We start from the raw sequence: 14,919 nt of genomic DNA on the forward strand, positions 1-14,919 counted from the left end.
CTCTACTGCCCATTGCTATGAATACCAGGATTTCAGTAAGCATTTATGGAATGGATGGATCAAAGGGAAAACCATATAGTCATCAAAAATACCTAATGGAGTGAGGAAATACAAAGAAGGTGAGTTTTTTTTTTTTTTTTTTTTAAAGATTTGAGAGGCAGAGCTATAGACAGATACAGGGAAAGACAGAGGGAGAGGTCTTCCATCTGCTTGTTTACTCCCCAGATGGCTGCAATGGCCAGAGCTACACCAATCCTAAGCCAGGAGCTTCTTCCCCAGGTCTCCCACATGGGTGCAGGGAGCCTGAACACTTGGGCCATCTTCCACTGCTTTCCCAGGCCATGAGCAGAGAGCTGGATAGGAAGTGGAGCAGTCAGGACACAAACTGACACCCATAGGAGATGCTGGCACTGCAGGTGGAGGCTTAGCCTACCAAGCCACAGCACAGGCCCCAGAAGGTGAGTTTTAAAAACTCAGTATGAGCCGGCGCCGCGGCTCACTAGGCTAATCCTCCGCCTAGCGGCGCCGGCACACCGGGTTCTAGTCCCGGTCGGGGCGCCAGATTCTGTCTCGGTTGCCCCTCTTCCAGGCCAGCCCTCTGCTGTGGCCAGGGAGTGCAGTGGAGGATGGCCCAGGTGCTTGGGCCCTGCACCCCATGGGAGACCAGGAAAAGCACCTGGCTCCTGGCTCCTGCCATCGGATCAGCGCGGTGCGCTGGCCGCAGCGCGCCGGCCGCAGCGGCCATTGGAGGGTGAACCAACGGCAAAGGAAGACCTTTCTCTCTGTCTCTCTCTCTCACTGTCCACTCTGCCTGTCAAAAAAATTAAAAAAAAAAAAACTCAGTATGAAATACGATCCCACAGTGGGCATTTGGTACAGCAGCTTTGGTTAGGATGAGCATATTCCATAACAGAGTCTGAGATCAAGTCCCAGCTCCACTGCTAATTCCAACTTCCTGCAAATGCACATTGTTAGAGGCAGGGACCCAACTGCTTGATCCACCCAGGACGTGCATTAGTAGGAAACTGGAAGCAGAGGCCAGGTTTGCACCCAGGCATTCTGACATGGGATGCACGAGTCCCGAGTGGTATGTTAACCCTAAATATCACCCCTTTCATTCTTCTTTACAATCTATTTCACATAAAAAAAAAGAAAAGAAAAAAAAACCACACTGCTTTCCAAGTCACAAAGACTTTCAATACTAGTTAATCACAGACACCATACAATGATCTATCTAGACCCAGTGTCCTACTCTCCAGTAAGCCAATGCCCACCAGAATCCTCTCCATAGTCTCATTTGAATTTTAAAGCCACCCAGTGGATTATTGCCTGGTGGGAGAGTTGACAAATGGGCCTTCTCCCCCCCCCCACCCCCACAGTTGAGGCAGCAACAGAGACTGAACACAAAAAGGTGCTGAACATTTGACCCAGCAGTGGAAGCAGCGCTCAGATGCTCAGCATCTCGGACCACGTCTCTCCCGGTTAGAACTGCAGGGTTAGGCTTTGATCAGAACTTGACTGAGTACCTAGCAGTGAATGTCATTCCCGGGGAACTGCAGAAGGCGGCATCAGCATTTCAGGGAACCTTCCACGCCGCAGAATTTGAGAAAAGACCCTATCTGGGCCAGTGATGCAATCAAGAGCTTTATGGATTCTGTAAACACCCAGGACAGAGTTTTTGGGTCCTTCTCTGAATTTTGCTAACAGCAAGCCAGCTCCACAAGTAGGGATGAAGAATGTTAGCCCTTGTTACAGGACGAGACAAGGACTCAGAGGTACTTTGACATCGAGGCCATTGTCACCCAAGAGCCCTGACCAGCCTCCAGAGACCTCATCTTCCCTTGCACATTGTTTCTTCCTACACAGCACCCCAATACCACAAACATCCAACAATGCACACCCCCTGTTTACATGAAACAGTGAGTCAGAACACACCTGGCTTATCTCACAGCCCACAAAGGAAAGCTTCTTTGGACATGACAGTGACAATGCCACCTTGCTTCCTCCGGAGCAGGGCCTGCTTCCTCTCCTGTCTGGTTAGGCCCCATCCCTGCAAAGGCTAAGGGCAGCTGCACGACCAGATTCCCAGAGCCGGGTGTTGAAATGAATAAACCATCTGCATAGACGATTTTAGGTGGGTAGGGAGAGGCTGGTTGTGCACAGGATGGGGCTAGTGACAACCCGCATGCAATGAACACACTTCACTCACCTAAATGCTCCTGCACTCTGTCATCCCTGACACCCATGACGAGCCCATGAGGCAGAAATGCGACATCCTCTGCTTTCCAGAAGAGGAAGCAGGCTGCCCAAAGACTAGCAACTCGCTCACCACCATGCATCTAGCAAGGAGCACACTCTCCGACCCTCCTCACAGGAACACTCCCTAACTGCCTTCCAGAACCAGCACCAGTTCCCACGTCAGGATCAAGTACAACAGCTACTCGGAGCCTCCTTGGCTGTGGAGTTCACAGGGGACGGCTTCTCATTTCCTGCTTCACTAAAAACAGGACTGCGATTTCCAATTCACAGCTGTGAGTGTGCCACACGGAGAGCCACAGCATCCTGCCAGCGGACAGGTGCTATCCATTTGTGGCTCCTACTGTGTGCCAGGCATGACGTGCAAAGCCTTAAGGCACGGCGGGGAGCCAAACAGACTAGAGTCCCTGCTCCTGGAAGACTTACGATCTAAGAGCAGGGAAAGAGATGGTCAGCAATGACTTGAATGTTAAATGCCCCCAAACACCCATGCATTACGGGGCTGCTCACAGGGTGGCGCCATGGAGAAGCTGTGGAAGATTTAAGGGGCGGAGCCCATTGACAGGTCCTCAGGTCAGGGGCCAAGGGTATCCTAGTAAGGTAGTTCTCCCAAGAGGGTTGCAATAAAAACCCGAGTTTGGGCCCAAACACTCTCCACTTCCCGGCTTGCCACACACATTGATCTTTCCAATGCATGTGCTCTGCCACCCATCAAGGAGCCTGCACCAGAGCCCACTTCATGCCACTAGGACTGGCAGCCTCCCAAACTATGAGCTAAATAAATGTCTCTTGCAGATGCAACTCGTCTCAGGCATGCTGTTGCAGTAACAGATGCTAACACAGGCATGGAGAGTAAGCTCGGGGCGGCACCCAGGGAGCTCGAGGGTCCTGAACCATGGAGATGACTATCAGGTTGAGCCCTCCTTGGAAGGGGTCAGGCGTGCTTCACTGGAACAGACGGAGAAGGAGGGGAGGTGAAGGGAAGAAAATGCAGAGTCTGGGAGATAGAGGAGCACTGAGGGCTGCCTGGGGATGGGGGCGGGGGCACACATGACACAGCGGGGAGAGGGAGAGGGTGCCACCAAGCAAGATGAGGGACAAACCCCACACCTGCACTCCTTCCGCCACCCACACTGGAAGTGGGGCAGAGGGGAGGAGGAGAAGAATCAAGCTCCATCGTCTCCTTGGACTCCTCTTGTCTAAAACTCTCCCAATGTCTCCCCAGCCGCCACCCCCCTGCCCCGGCAGGCTGGCCATGCTCGTGAACTTGGCCAGGCTGTGCTGGGGATGCCGGGCAGGCTGGATCTCCACCTCGAGATGGCTGGAAAAGTCTCAAGCTTCAAAGAGGCAGTTTTTGGGTTCTAACCTCTGGAGAGCAGGAAGCCCTTTCTTGAATCACACCAGCCCCATCCCCGAGGCCTGCAACAGCCCGGCTACTGGTCCCCCCCCCCCCCCCCAGTTTCACTCCAAGAACGGTGCAGTCTTCAAGGGCAGTGGATTTCTTCCTGGGCCATGGAGGTTTTCTGTACTGCCCCACAGAGGTGCCAGCCTTTCAGAAAACTCTCCTTGATCTTATTTGTAAAACAGAGACCAGAAAAAAGAGGGGGAAAAAGAAAAATCAAAACTATTTTATAGGCTTGCATCTCTAATGAAATTGAACATAAGGGAATGTTCCTCCCTTCTTTTTCATAGGAGAGAAACCCTTGTTAAAAGGTCTAACCTGGACCTCAGAACCTCCTCTGGGTCTGCAACACAGCGCAGCCGCTACTGTTTCACAGCAATGCACAGCACCCCGAAATGGAGCCAATGGCTTCGACGCCAGCATATGCAAAGAGCCCAGGCAGCACCTGGCATACACCAGCCAACGACACAGACCTTTCCCCAAGCCCCAGGAGCACAGCCAGTAAACCGGACAGTCTAGGCCAAACCAGCTCAGGGAACCAGGGTCAGGCAGAAGGTAAGGAAGAGCAGGTGCACAAAACCCACAGGGCAAGGAGGAGCCAGGTGGCAGACAGACAGAAGGAGAGGCGGGGTGGCATAGAGAAGCTGCGTACCTCAGCTGCTTCCCAGCCCACACTGGTCACTTTCCCAGCACAGAGAACCCCAGTGCCCAGCAGAGCAAGCAGGTGAGACCCATCAGAGTTCCTAATGAAAGGCTGGACCCCTAGCGGGCAGATCACCATCAGAGAACAGAGGGGAACCAGGCCTGTCCTGTTAGATACAGAGTGACCACCAGGGCTCCGAATCTGGGTCAGGCCATTGGAGACAGGGATCACTTCACCTCAGAAACAAGAACGCCATTGACAGGCGAGAGCGGCACCACCTGTGACGCACTCCCCACCACTCCACTGGCAGGCACGGCAGCCATGCCAGCTGGGACCGCAGGCCAGCAGAGCCACAGAGGGCTCCAGCTCCCCATACGGCTGGAGGCGGGAGCCACACTCGCTCTGGACTGACAGAGGAGCACACGAGCACCCCCCAACACACAGAGCCTAGAAGTGAATGTTCCGTCTCAGCACACAGGCCGCCTGCACCTTTCAGTTATCATATACCAGAGATGTTCAGAAGACTACTCTTGTCAAATCACCACAAGGCTCATCAGGGCCAGAGGCCAGACAGTCCATCACAACTCCTACTGATGCTCCACCACCCGCGGTGTTACATGCACCAAACCCACCGTTAGCTGAAGAGATCTTTAAATCAAAATCGCACTTAATACACCCAGCCCACCAAAAACACTGGGTAAGCCAAGACCCCCTTACTGTCTGAGCACATAACAACCAACAGCAAGCGCATGGCAGGCACCACGCACACAGCCCCCGGCTCAGCAGCTGATGAAACCTACCGACACCCCACTTTACAAGTAGTTTGTGGGACAGGCAGTTAGCCCAGCGGTTAAGCTGCTGGTGCAGACACCCATGACCTATTTCTGGCACAGCTCCAGTGATAGTTCAGAGTGCTTGGGTCCCTGCCACCCAAATGCGGAAGCCTCAATTCCACTCCATGCTCCTGGGTCTGGAGGGGCTTTTGCCCTCGCCATTGCAGGCGCTGAACCAGCAGATGGGATGGGATGTTCTCACACCTCCCCCTTTCTGCTTCTCAAAAAAAAAAAAAAAAAAAAAAAAAAGCTGCTTGCACTCCTGGGCCCAGGCCACATAGCCAGGATGTGGCAAAATGACCCAGCCTCCTGACCACTACTGCTCCCAACCTGCCACTTGGAGGAAGCACCACCACAGGACAGAGAACCATTGCATTTGGATAGGCACCATTTGAAGATGTTGTCAGTGAATCCAACTGCAGACACGAAACAGGATGAAGTCCCCACCCCGACCGCACAGGTAGAAAGATCTTGGCCAGAACTGACACACATTTCTGGTGAACGACCAGAGAGCACACACAACTATTTCAGGCTTTGCAGTCCTTAGAGCAACCTCTCTACTCTGCCACAGTGGCACAAAAGCAGCCCCAGACGCTGCACACAGGGACGGGCTGTACACGGCTGTGCTCCGTGCACATGGATCCCCCCACAACCAAAACGTATCTGACCACAAATGTCAGTGACCCCTGCTGCCCACGTGGGAGACCCAGTAGAATTTCTGGTTTTGGGCTTGCCTGGCCCTGGCTGTTGCAGCCATTTGGGAAGTGAACCACCAGATGGAAGATTCTCTCTGTCACTCTGCCTTTCAAATAAATAAATAAATCTAACTATCTTCTCTCTTCATATTTACATATGTGGGCACTTCAAAATATCCATAGAAAAATGGAATTAAAAGTTTATTTTTGTGTTAAAAATGGGAATTTTTTTATTTTATTTTATTTTATTTTTTGACAGGCAGAGTGGACAGTGAGAGAGAGAGAGAGACAGATAGAAAGGTCTTCCTTTGCCATTGGTTCATCCTCCAATGGCTGCTGCGGCCGGCGCACCGCGCTGATCCAAAGCCAAGAGCCAGGTGCATCTCCTGGTCTCCCATGCGGGTGCAGGGCCCAAGCACTTGAGCCATCCTCCACTGCACTCCCTGGCCACAGCAGAGAGCTGGCCTGGAAGAGGAGCAACCAGGACAGAATCTGGCACCCCGACCAGAACTAGAACCCGGGGTGCCGGCGCTGCAAGCAGAGGATTAGCCTATTGAGCTGTGGCGCTAGCCTATAGCTTTTTTTATAATATACTTCTCAACTCTTTGATGACCCTTAATATGCATGGATTACAAAAATGTTTGCACCACTAAAAACTTATCTTTCGATGTCATCTTCTATGAACTTTTTGTAGTACCCTCACATAAAACAAACAATAAAAGTTCCTGGAGCCTCTTGAAAAGAAAATTTGTTTATAACCGGATATGATTTCCCATGTTTGAATTCAAGTTGCATAGAACTGAACCCACAGCTGCTACACGTCTCCTCGAATCATCACTGAACACTGCATCCCTCAGGGCCTGTTCCCAAGTGGGTCACTAAGCCACACACTGATCTTTCTCCACCTCACCTGACCCCATTCTTGCCTCTCATCGACATTTTATGCCACCAACACCAAAGCCGTGGAAGGCGCCACTTGATGGCCAGCCTTTGCCATTGAACAATACCTACAGGCGGCCACCTACATAGTAAGCCCTGTCCTGATATCATGGGACCAATAACAGGAGGGCTGGGATTTTCCATAACGTGTTGTACTCCAAAGTGCACTTCCAAGTTCTGTTTTGTGTCCTTGTATGTGTGTGCGTGCATGCATGTATGTGTGCGTGTGTGTGCATAAAAATGTGAGGCTTGCATTTTGGCCTCATGGTTAAGTCACCACCCAGAATGCCCACAGTCCAGTTATCAAAGTCCAAGCTCCAGGTCTACTCCCAAACCCAGCTTCCTGCTAACTTTAACAAAGCCTGGAAGGCAGCAGCGAGAGCTCACCTAGTTGGGCCCATGCCACCCATGTGGGAGACCTGAACCGTGTTCCCAGCTCCTGGCTTTGGCCTGGTCCAACCCTGGCTGTTGAGGGCCTTTGGGGAGTAAACCAGCAGATGGGAGAGCTCTCTCTTTCACCACTATGTGTCTCTCTCCCTCTTTGTCTCTCTGCCTCTCAAATTTGAAAGAGCAAAAGCAGTAAACTGGCAGAAGCCAAAGATGAAAGCTATTAGTGAGTGCCTAAGCTCCAATGACCTGTGCACTGGCTGAACGCAGGCACTCGTGTGGCTGGAAGCCCTTTGGCATCCATCAGACATTCCTCCCCACCCTCCCCACCTCACCTCCGCCAGACCTCAGTAAGTGCTGTTTAGGGAATGATAATGAGAATACTTTTCAGCATTCCCTGAGCACACGCCCACATGAGACCACTCCAACCAGGAAAGTGTGAGGGAGGAGACTCCAGCTGCAACCACCAACACAAACTCTCAGGTCACTGACTCTCCGCTCCCAGGGAACAAGCATGTTGGTACAAGAGCTGCCCCCAGAGGGCGCTCCATTAACTTCCCAATTCAGCGCCCAGGCAGGCAGTGGGGAGGGGTACCCACTCCAGGACAAGACCAAGTCTCAGCGGGCCTCTCTGGGGTCAAGGCACACTGGCTGGAGAGGCCCGGGCGGTACTGCACTTACCATAAGCCGTCATGACGCCAGCGTACGGCCCGTCCACCACGTTCCTGTTCTCTTCTGCCAACGCCTTGATGTACCTTTTGCTGAGGTCCAGGATCTGTTCACGCAGCATGGAGCTGCTCTCAGGCTGTGTTCGCTGCTGGATGGTAAAATGCAGGAGCATCATACCCCAAATGAAGCCAAAAGTCACCAGGAAGAAGCCCAGCTTCTGCGAGGACAGCTTCCACGGAGTGAAGAGAGCCATTGCTCTCCACAGCTTCACCTGCCCTTGGCTCCTAGCGCGTAGAAGGGAGACACGAATTCATGGTGCGGGCTAGGGCGTGTGAGTCCGCCGCTCTCACTCCGGCTCCTGCATCGGCTGAGTTCCTTTCCTCACTTCCATTCTGCTAGAAAGAGAGAGGCGAGTTAGCCCAGGGGTCATGACCACACACAGCCAAGTAAGACACAAGTCGTGTTTTTTTCTCAAACAGCTCTAAATAAAAAGGGAACTTCCTTCTGGCTCAGTTCACTGGTTGAGCATCTCATGTTGTCATTAGGGATGGGTAAGCTGAGAGGGGAAATCTGGCCGGAGGACAAGACGTGTGCAAACAGAGGGGAAGGGAAGTGAGCGTCTGAGCGTGCCGACAGGTGTACTGCGGCTGCTCCTGTCTGGGCCACATGCAAAACAGGAAGGTACTTCTGCAACGTGGGGGGCGGGGGGGGGAGATGTGGGCAGGGACAGCTATTTCACCAAATGTCAGCAAAAACCCAAGTGGAGGGCGGTCTCCTATCTGCACGGAGCACACGTGTTGTGTCTGTAACTCAAGCTCGCAAAGTCATTATTAACACACATCTGGCAAAGACCAGCGTCTGCAGCTGGGGAGGTGAGTATGGCAGTGCATATCTCCTCTGGGGTGGCTGATGGCGAACGGGGAGGGGGTCCCCGTCCTCCTTCGTCACAGCCAGCTTTCATTCTCAGTGTGGAGACAGGATGACTCTCGCGGTGCCCCGGCACTGAGAAGATATGACAGAGATGGTCTTTGTGCACCTGCTATGGGGAGCCCAAGCTGCAGCTCCCTGCTCACTCACTCGCACTGTGCGAGCAGCAATATAGGAAACACACAGCACACAGCTGTCTGCACTGCTGAGCTTCTCACTTTTACTCCCACCAAGAAGCAAAATGTGAAGTTGAAAGGCAGCTTTTCAATACCAACACAGCCAGATCCTATCTGATACCATCGCAAGCTGGCGTGAAGTCCTCACTCAGGGCTCCCCACCAAGTGGGGTCCCAGCATAAGCTACCCACACGTGGGTCACTGCTGTGCTGAGCTCTCCGCCCCATGAGCCAGAGCTCCGCCTGGAACCATCCAGCTGCTGAACGAAGTGCCCCTCAACGGAGAGGCTGAGCGGGCTCCTAAGGAGGGACTTTGAGGGGCTGTGTACATTTCAGGCCTAAGGATTCTTCTTCTGAAGCTACCCAGTACCCTAACATGGTGGCTCTCTGTTTAGCCGCCTCTCGCTGTCTTCCCCTCATCTATCAACACAGCCATCAGTACCGGGTGGTTCCACTACAACTAACGGTAAGTGGTAAGTCATTTCTAGGGAGACCCCAGGCACTGTGATCAACCCTCTTCTGGGCTTCAGTTGACTGATCCCCAGCAAGGTCCCACAAGGTAAGAAGTATTGTTATCACTAGTACCATGTCTTCTATGAGAAACCATTGAGATAAGCAAATAAAGGGGCAGGGTGATTAACATGGCAAAGGACAGCTGGACAGCCAGCCACGTGATTGTCCAGGGTCACCCAAGGGCCAGTAAGCCACACCCTGTTTCCCCTGACCATTCCTTCTGCCCTGTACAGCCAGGAATGCTGCACACATAACCTGAAGGGGTAGGGAAAGCAACAGAGAATATACAGCAGAGATCACGGGCAGCCCAGACAGCCTCAAACACTGACTATGCAACCCCAGTGGCTGGGTTCCATGGGTTCTCCAAGTATGGGTCCTAACTCCGCCCCTGGTGAGAAATGCAAATTCTCAGGCCCCACCCCAGACCCACTGCATCAGCAACTCTGGGGAATGAGGCCCAGCAGCCAGTGCTTCTAAGCCTTCTAGGTGATTCGGATGGTCAAGTGTCCAGGAAGCTGGATTTGAGGTGTATATATTTCTGACCCCAGGCAACACCACTATAATGGCCACAGGATGAGCCTCAGTCTCCATCCTGTAGTACTTACAGCTCTTACAGTACAGGTGCTCCTGTCCAGTCAGATGCCATGGCCCTGCTGTGCCCCTCACCACCATACACCTTGCACATCCTTCCTAAAGTGGCTCTCCCACTGGGCTGCCCACGCTCTCTGGATTACACTGACAATCCACAGCCTGCCTGTTCTCCAAACCCCAGCTCCAGTCCCTGGACTTCAGACCTCCCTCCCCATGGCACCAATCACAATATACTCTTCCTGGCCTCAAGTCTAAAGGCACGTGTCCACCTTGGACTATTTATCAGCTTCTATGCGGAACTCCATGACAGCCTGTAAGGGACAGACACACACACACACACACACACACACACAGATGCTTCTTGACTTATGATAGGAGTATAAGCCGGTGCCGCGGCTCAATAGGCTAATCCTCCACCTAGCGGCACCGGCACACCAGGTTCTAGTCCCGGCCGGGGCGCCGGATTCTGTCCCAGTTGCCCCTCTTCCAGGCCAGCTCTCTGCTATGGCCCGGGAAGGCAGTGGAGGATGGCCTAAGTGCTTGGGCCCTGCACCCCCTGGGAGACCAGGAGAAGCACCTGGCTCCTGGCTTCGGATCAGCGTGGTGTGCCGGCCGCAGCGCGCTAGCCGTGGCGGCCATTGGAGGGTGAACCAACGGCAAAAGGAAGACCTTTCTCTCTGTCTCTCTCACTATCCACTCTACTCTGCCTGTCAAAAAAAAAAAAAGAGTATACATCAATAAAGCCACCACCTGTTGAAAACATCCTAAGTCAAAAATGGAATACATTTAACACATCCAATCTACCAAATATTGTAGCTTAGTCCAGCCTGCCTTCAATGTGCTCACATAGCAAGGCTGGCCTACAGTTGGGCAGAAACACCTAACACAGCTATTTTATAATCAAGTGTTGAATATCTCATGTAGTATATAGGATACTTTATTCAAACTTGAAACAGCATGGTTGCATGAGCTCACTTTCGCCCCGTCATAAAGCCACGCCATCTCAAGTCAGGAGTCTGCGCGGACCTTGGAGAAAGACCATGACCAGGGGCACAGCAAACCACCAGTTAGGTGAGCTTGTCACGGGGGCACTGCAGCACTGCATGCGGCCCCTCTACTGCACCTTCCCTGTTCTTTCCTCCATGCATTCTGCAAGTGCAGACCCAACGCCTGCTGCCACTTGGCCCCGAGACTGAATCACGGCCAGGGGCAGTTTCCAACCCTGCAGGCCGTCCCTGAAACTGGGTGCTGTGCCCACTTCCTCAGGTTGTGGTTGTACTTCCTTTTCGATAACGCTGTACTCAATTTCACCTCAGGCCTGAAGGGATTTTCCCAGACTGACTAAGCGAGGTGCTACACCAAGACAGAGTCTTCGGCTGATTTTCTGTCTCTATGTTCTGACCGGATCCCAGTCACTGGCAGGAATCCTCTGTCAACTTCCAGACAGGAAGCCACGCTCCACTGGCTCGATCAACCGTACTGAGGAGAGGCCCCCACCTCCCGCAGCCAGAAGAGCTCACGAGGAGGACACAGGACAGTCGACCTCACAGAGTGCCTTGGTGCCGTGAAAGGGCTTAATGGGGGTCACTGGGAATGGTCAGGAAATTAACAGAGAAGTCCCTGGCCGACAGGGAATCAAAGGAAGCTATTTACACTAAGCATCTGCCTGCCTCCGAACCATCTACCAGCTGAGTCCTCCAGCCAATGGACCCAGTGGACACAAAAGGGACTTGAGAGTGCATCTCAGAAGTCCTTGGTGGCAGCCAGAGTCAGGAGAGCAGCCCAGAGCCATCATCTCATCAATCCAACTCCAGAAGGGCACCGAGTCTGCTTAGAATTTTTTTTTTTAGGCAATGGTTTCTTTCTTTTTTTTTTAAACTTTTATTTAATAAATATAAATTTCCAAAGTACAGCTTATGGACTACAATGGCTTCCAAATGCTTAGAATTTTAACTGCCTCAACAGGAATGCTCACTACTCCTTACTTAATACAAAAGCATTCACTTCTTATTTTCCACCTACTCCTCAACATAGTAAAATCTGGTTTTCATCTTCCCAAGCATAGTCAAAGATCTTGGGCAAGGAAATGTCCAGTTCTCCTACTTTAAAAAAAAAGAAAAGCACATGACAGTCAACATCAGTAGTCATTAAGGGACATGCAAATGAGCACCACAATGAGATACCACTTTATATCCATTAGGATAGTTAGAATCCAAAAACACAGGTAATAGCAAATCTTGATGGGAATGTAAACTGGCATAGCCATGATCCAAAAACAATCTTGCAAATAGTTCCATAACTCAAGCAATGCTGCTTGCAAGAATTGTCCCAAGAGAATTACAATGTAACATCCACATAGAAACGTGCACCAGACTTCACAGTAGCATCCCTCAGGAGAGACCAAAGTGAAACCACCCAAATGCCCATCAAGGGCTGAATAAATAAGCCAAACTGGTAAAGGCACTTGATGTAATATCATTTGGCAATAAACAAGGACAAAGAGCGATTACGCGACCCCACGGATGCCCCTAGAGAACACTATGCCAAGTGAAATAAAGGCATTCATGCAAGACCACCTACCGCATGATTCTGTTCGTACACAACCTGGAAGGCAGGCAAAGCTGCAGCGAGAGGAAGTACCCTGGTGGCTGCTCAGCTCTGGGCTGGGAGGGGAAGAGGGGACTTTGGAGGTGGCAGCTAAGGCGCTCAGAGTTTCTTTTGGGGGTAACGAAAATGTTCCAAAATTGATGATGGTGATATAGGCACAATTCTATAGATGTACTGAAAGCCACCGAGTTCTACACCTGAAATGGGAGAACGGTACAACGTGTAAACTGGATGTCACTCAAACTTTGTCCACAAAGGAAGAAAGCAAGGCCACCCTGGAAGTTGGAGGGAGGCGGTGGCGGCGGAATTCTCCTTGGATCAGGCAGATGAGCCTCTTTCCCTCTGCCCCTGACGGCACAGCCAGCACCAGGCTACAGCCAGCACGAGGCTGGTCAGGGGCCGAGCGACAGAGGGAGATCACAGGTGTTTGCCTCCAGGGCTCCTGACATGGCCACTCTCCTAACTTTCAGATCCACCTCCGTCCAGATGCCTGCTGGCCTGCTGTGTCTGGTGGATTCCTGTTCGCAAACCACAGAAGAACCCTTTGAAAAACAGCCAAGTTCCCAGGGACTGAGAGCCACATGGCTGAAGCAATGCCTGCAGGTGCCAATAGATCGTCCTCAGAGGCCCGGTCCTCCCCCAGGAACCGCTGCTTCAAAGGCTGAAAGATGGTGGAGACGCTCACCCCTTCAGAAACAATTCCAGCCCCAACTGCAGAGACCCGGCCTTTGCTACCCACCCCACAGGACAATGACCACGCTGCTCTCACTTCGGTCCGCACCCTGTACCACCTGGATTACTGCATTCTGTTTTTCCATGGCGGCTGCCAGGGCCTGCTTCACCTTCCCACCCTGAGCAGGAGCACCCAAGGAGCCCTCAGTGAGCCGCACTCACCTGCTCCTGTGGGAAATCCCCCCTCTTCTCCAGCCTCACAACGCAGCCTGCGCCCTGCACAAAGCTCCCATGCCCCACCCCACCCCACCCCGCACTGAGGAGAGCTCCCACTCCCACGGAGGAACTTCCAACCTGCTGCATTATAGCATCACCCGGCTCAGCTCTCCCGCGGGGCCTGTGAGGTCCCCAAGACAAGCACTGACAGCAACGGCCAAGCCCTGACTCGGCACGGGCTCACTAAATGTTCACTAACTAGAAGGACAGGAAGGTAGAAAGGAGGTGACGACACCCAGAAGGGCAAGCACCTCCAACAGTGCTTTCTCCCATGACCCCGCAGGACCCAGGTACTCCGGGCTGCATTTGCACCTTACTCTCTGGAAGACTTCACCCCAACATCTGTCCCGTGGCGGTGAGAAGCCACTGTTTCCTGGAACAGATGAGATTAAACTAATGCAGCCTCGTGGTAGACAAGTATTAAAAGAAAATGGGAAAATGACCCAGGGGGTGAGCACTTGGCCTAGCGGCTAACATACCACTTAAAACGCCCAAGTCAAAGTCAGGGTGCCTGGGTTTGAGTCCCGGATGCTTTTCCAATTCTAGTTTTCTGCTAATGTGTTCCCTAGGAGGCAGCAGGTGACGGCCCAAGTAGCTGGATCCCTGTCGCCCACATGAGAGACCAGGACTGAATTCTCCCAGCTTTGGCCTGGCCCAGCCCCAGTTGTTGTGGGCACCTGGGGAGTAAACCAGCAGAAAGGAGCTCTCTGTCAGTCAAGCTATTGCTCTTTCTGCCTCTCTACCTCTCAAACATTTGTTTTCAAAAAACAAATTGGAAATTTTTTTTTAAATCCAGAAATAGCTTTTTAGAAAGGGAAGGGATACCCCGAGAACAATAAGATGCCCCAGACAAGAGGGAAACTCACAGGGGAGCCTTCCTTGAAGGCCTCTTGTTTCATCACCATTATGCCAACAGGGGCACCAGAAAGAGGGTGCTATGGTTTGAACAGCTTGGGTATCCCATGAAGGCCCATGTGTTACAGGCTTGCTCATCACAGGCTTATGTTAAAGGATTAGGGGGAACTTAACCCACCTAGGGTATTTGAAGGGTGTCGCTCCCCCTCTTCATGGAGGAACGACACAGAACCCTGCGCTGTTCTTTCGTCTGCTCGGCCCTCCCCGGGTTTGCTGCTGGTTCTTCCCGGGTTGGCTACTATCCCTTCCACCTCCGTGGAAGGGCAGTTCCCCCTGGCCACATTCCCCACTTCCGCAGGGGAGCGGCACACCGCCGGCCGGCTCTCTGGGGGGCTGCACAGGTGTTCCTTCAGCTAGATGTTCCCCTTAGATGTTCCCCGGTGCATGCCGTCTCTCTCCTCCTTTATAGTCCTCCTCCG

The 14,919-nt window shown here is 52.5% G+C and overlaps 1 protein-coding gene across 4 annotated transcripts in view; it reads right to left on the reverse strand.

Moving 5' to 3' along the window:
- Positions 1-14,919, reverse strand: part of MGAT5 (alpha-1,6-mannosylglycoprotein 6-beta-N-acetylglucosaminyltransferase) — a 369,059-nt gene that overhangs the window by 219,050 nt on the left and 135,090 nt on the right. For 2 of the 4 annotated variants that reach the window (XM_051849614.2, XM_070071008.1), the window contains exon 2: positions 7,837-8,216. In XM_051849614.2, the coding sequence (XP_051705574.1) occupies positions 7,837-8,077 (241 nt within the window). In that variant the 5' untranslated portion in view covers positions 8,078-8,216. Of the gene's footprint in view, positions 1-7,836; positions 8,220-14,919 lie in introns of all 4 variants that reach the window. The other 2 variants (XM_051849612.2, XM_051849611.2) reach the window with 1 other exon arrangement.

Source organism: Oryctolagus cuniculus, chromosome 3 (assembly GCF_964237555.1).
Source record: "Oryctolagus cuniculus chromosome 3, mOryCun1.1, whole genome shotgun sequence".
Lineage (NCBI taxonomy): Eukaryota > Metazoa > Chordata > Mammalia > Lagomorpha > Leporidae > Oryctolagus > Oryctolagus cuniculus.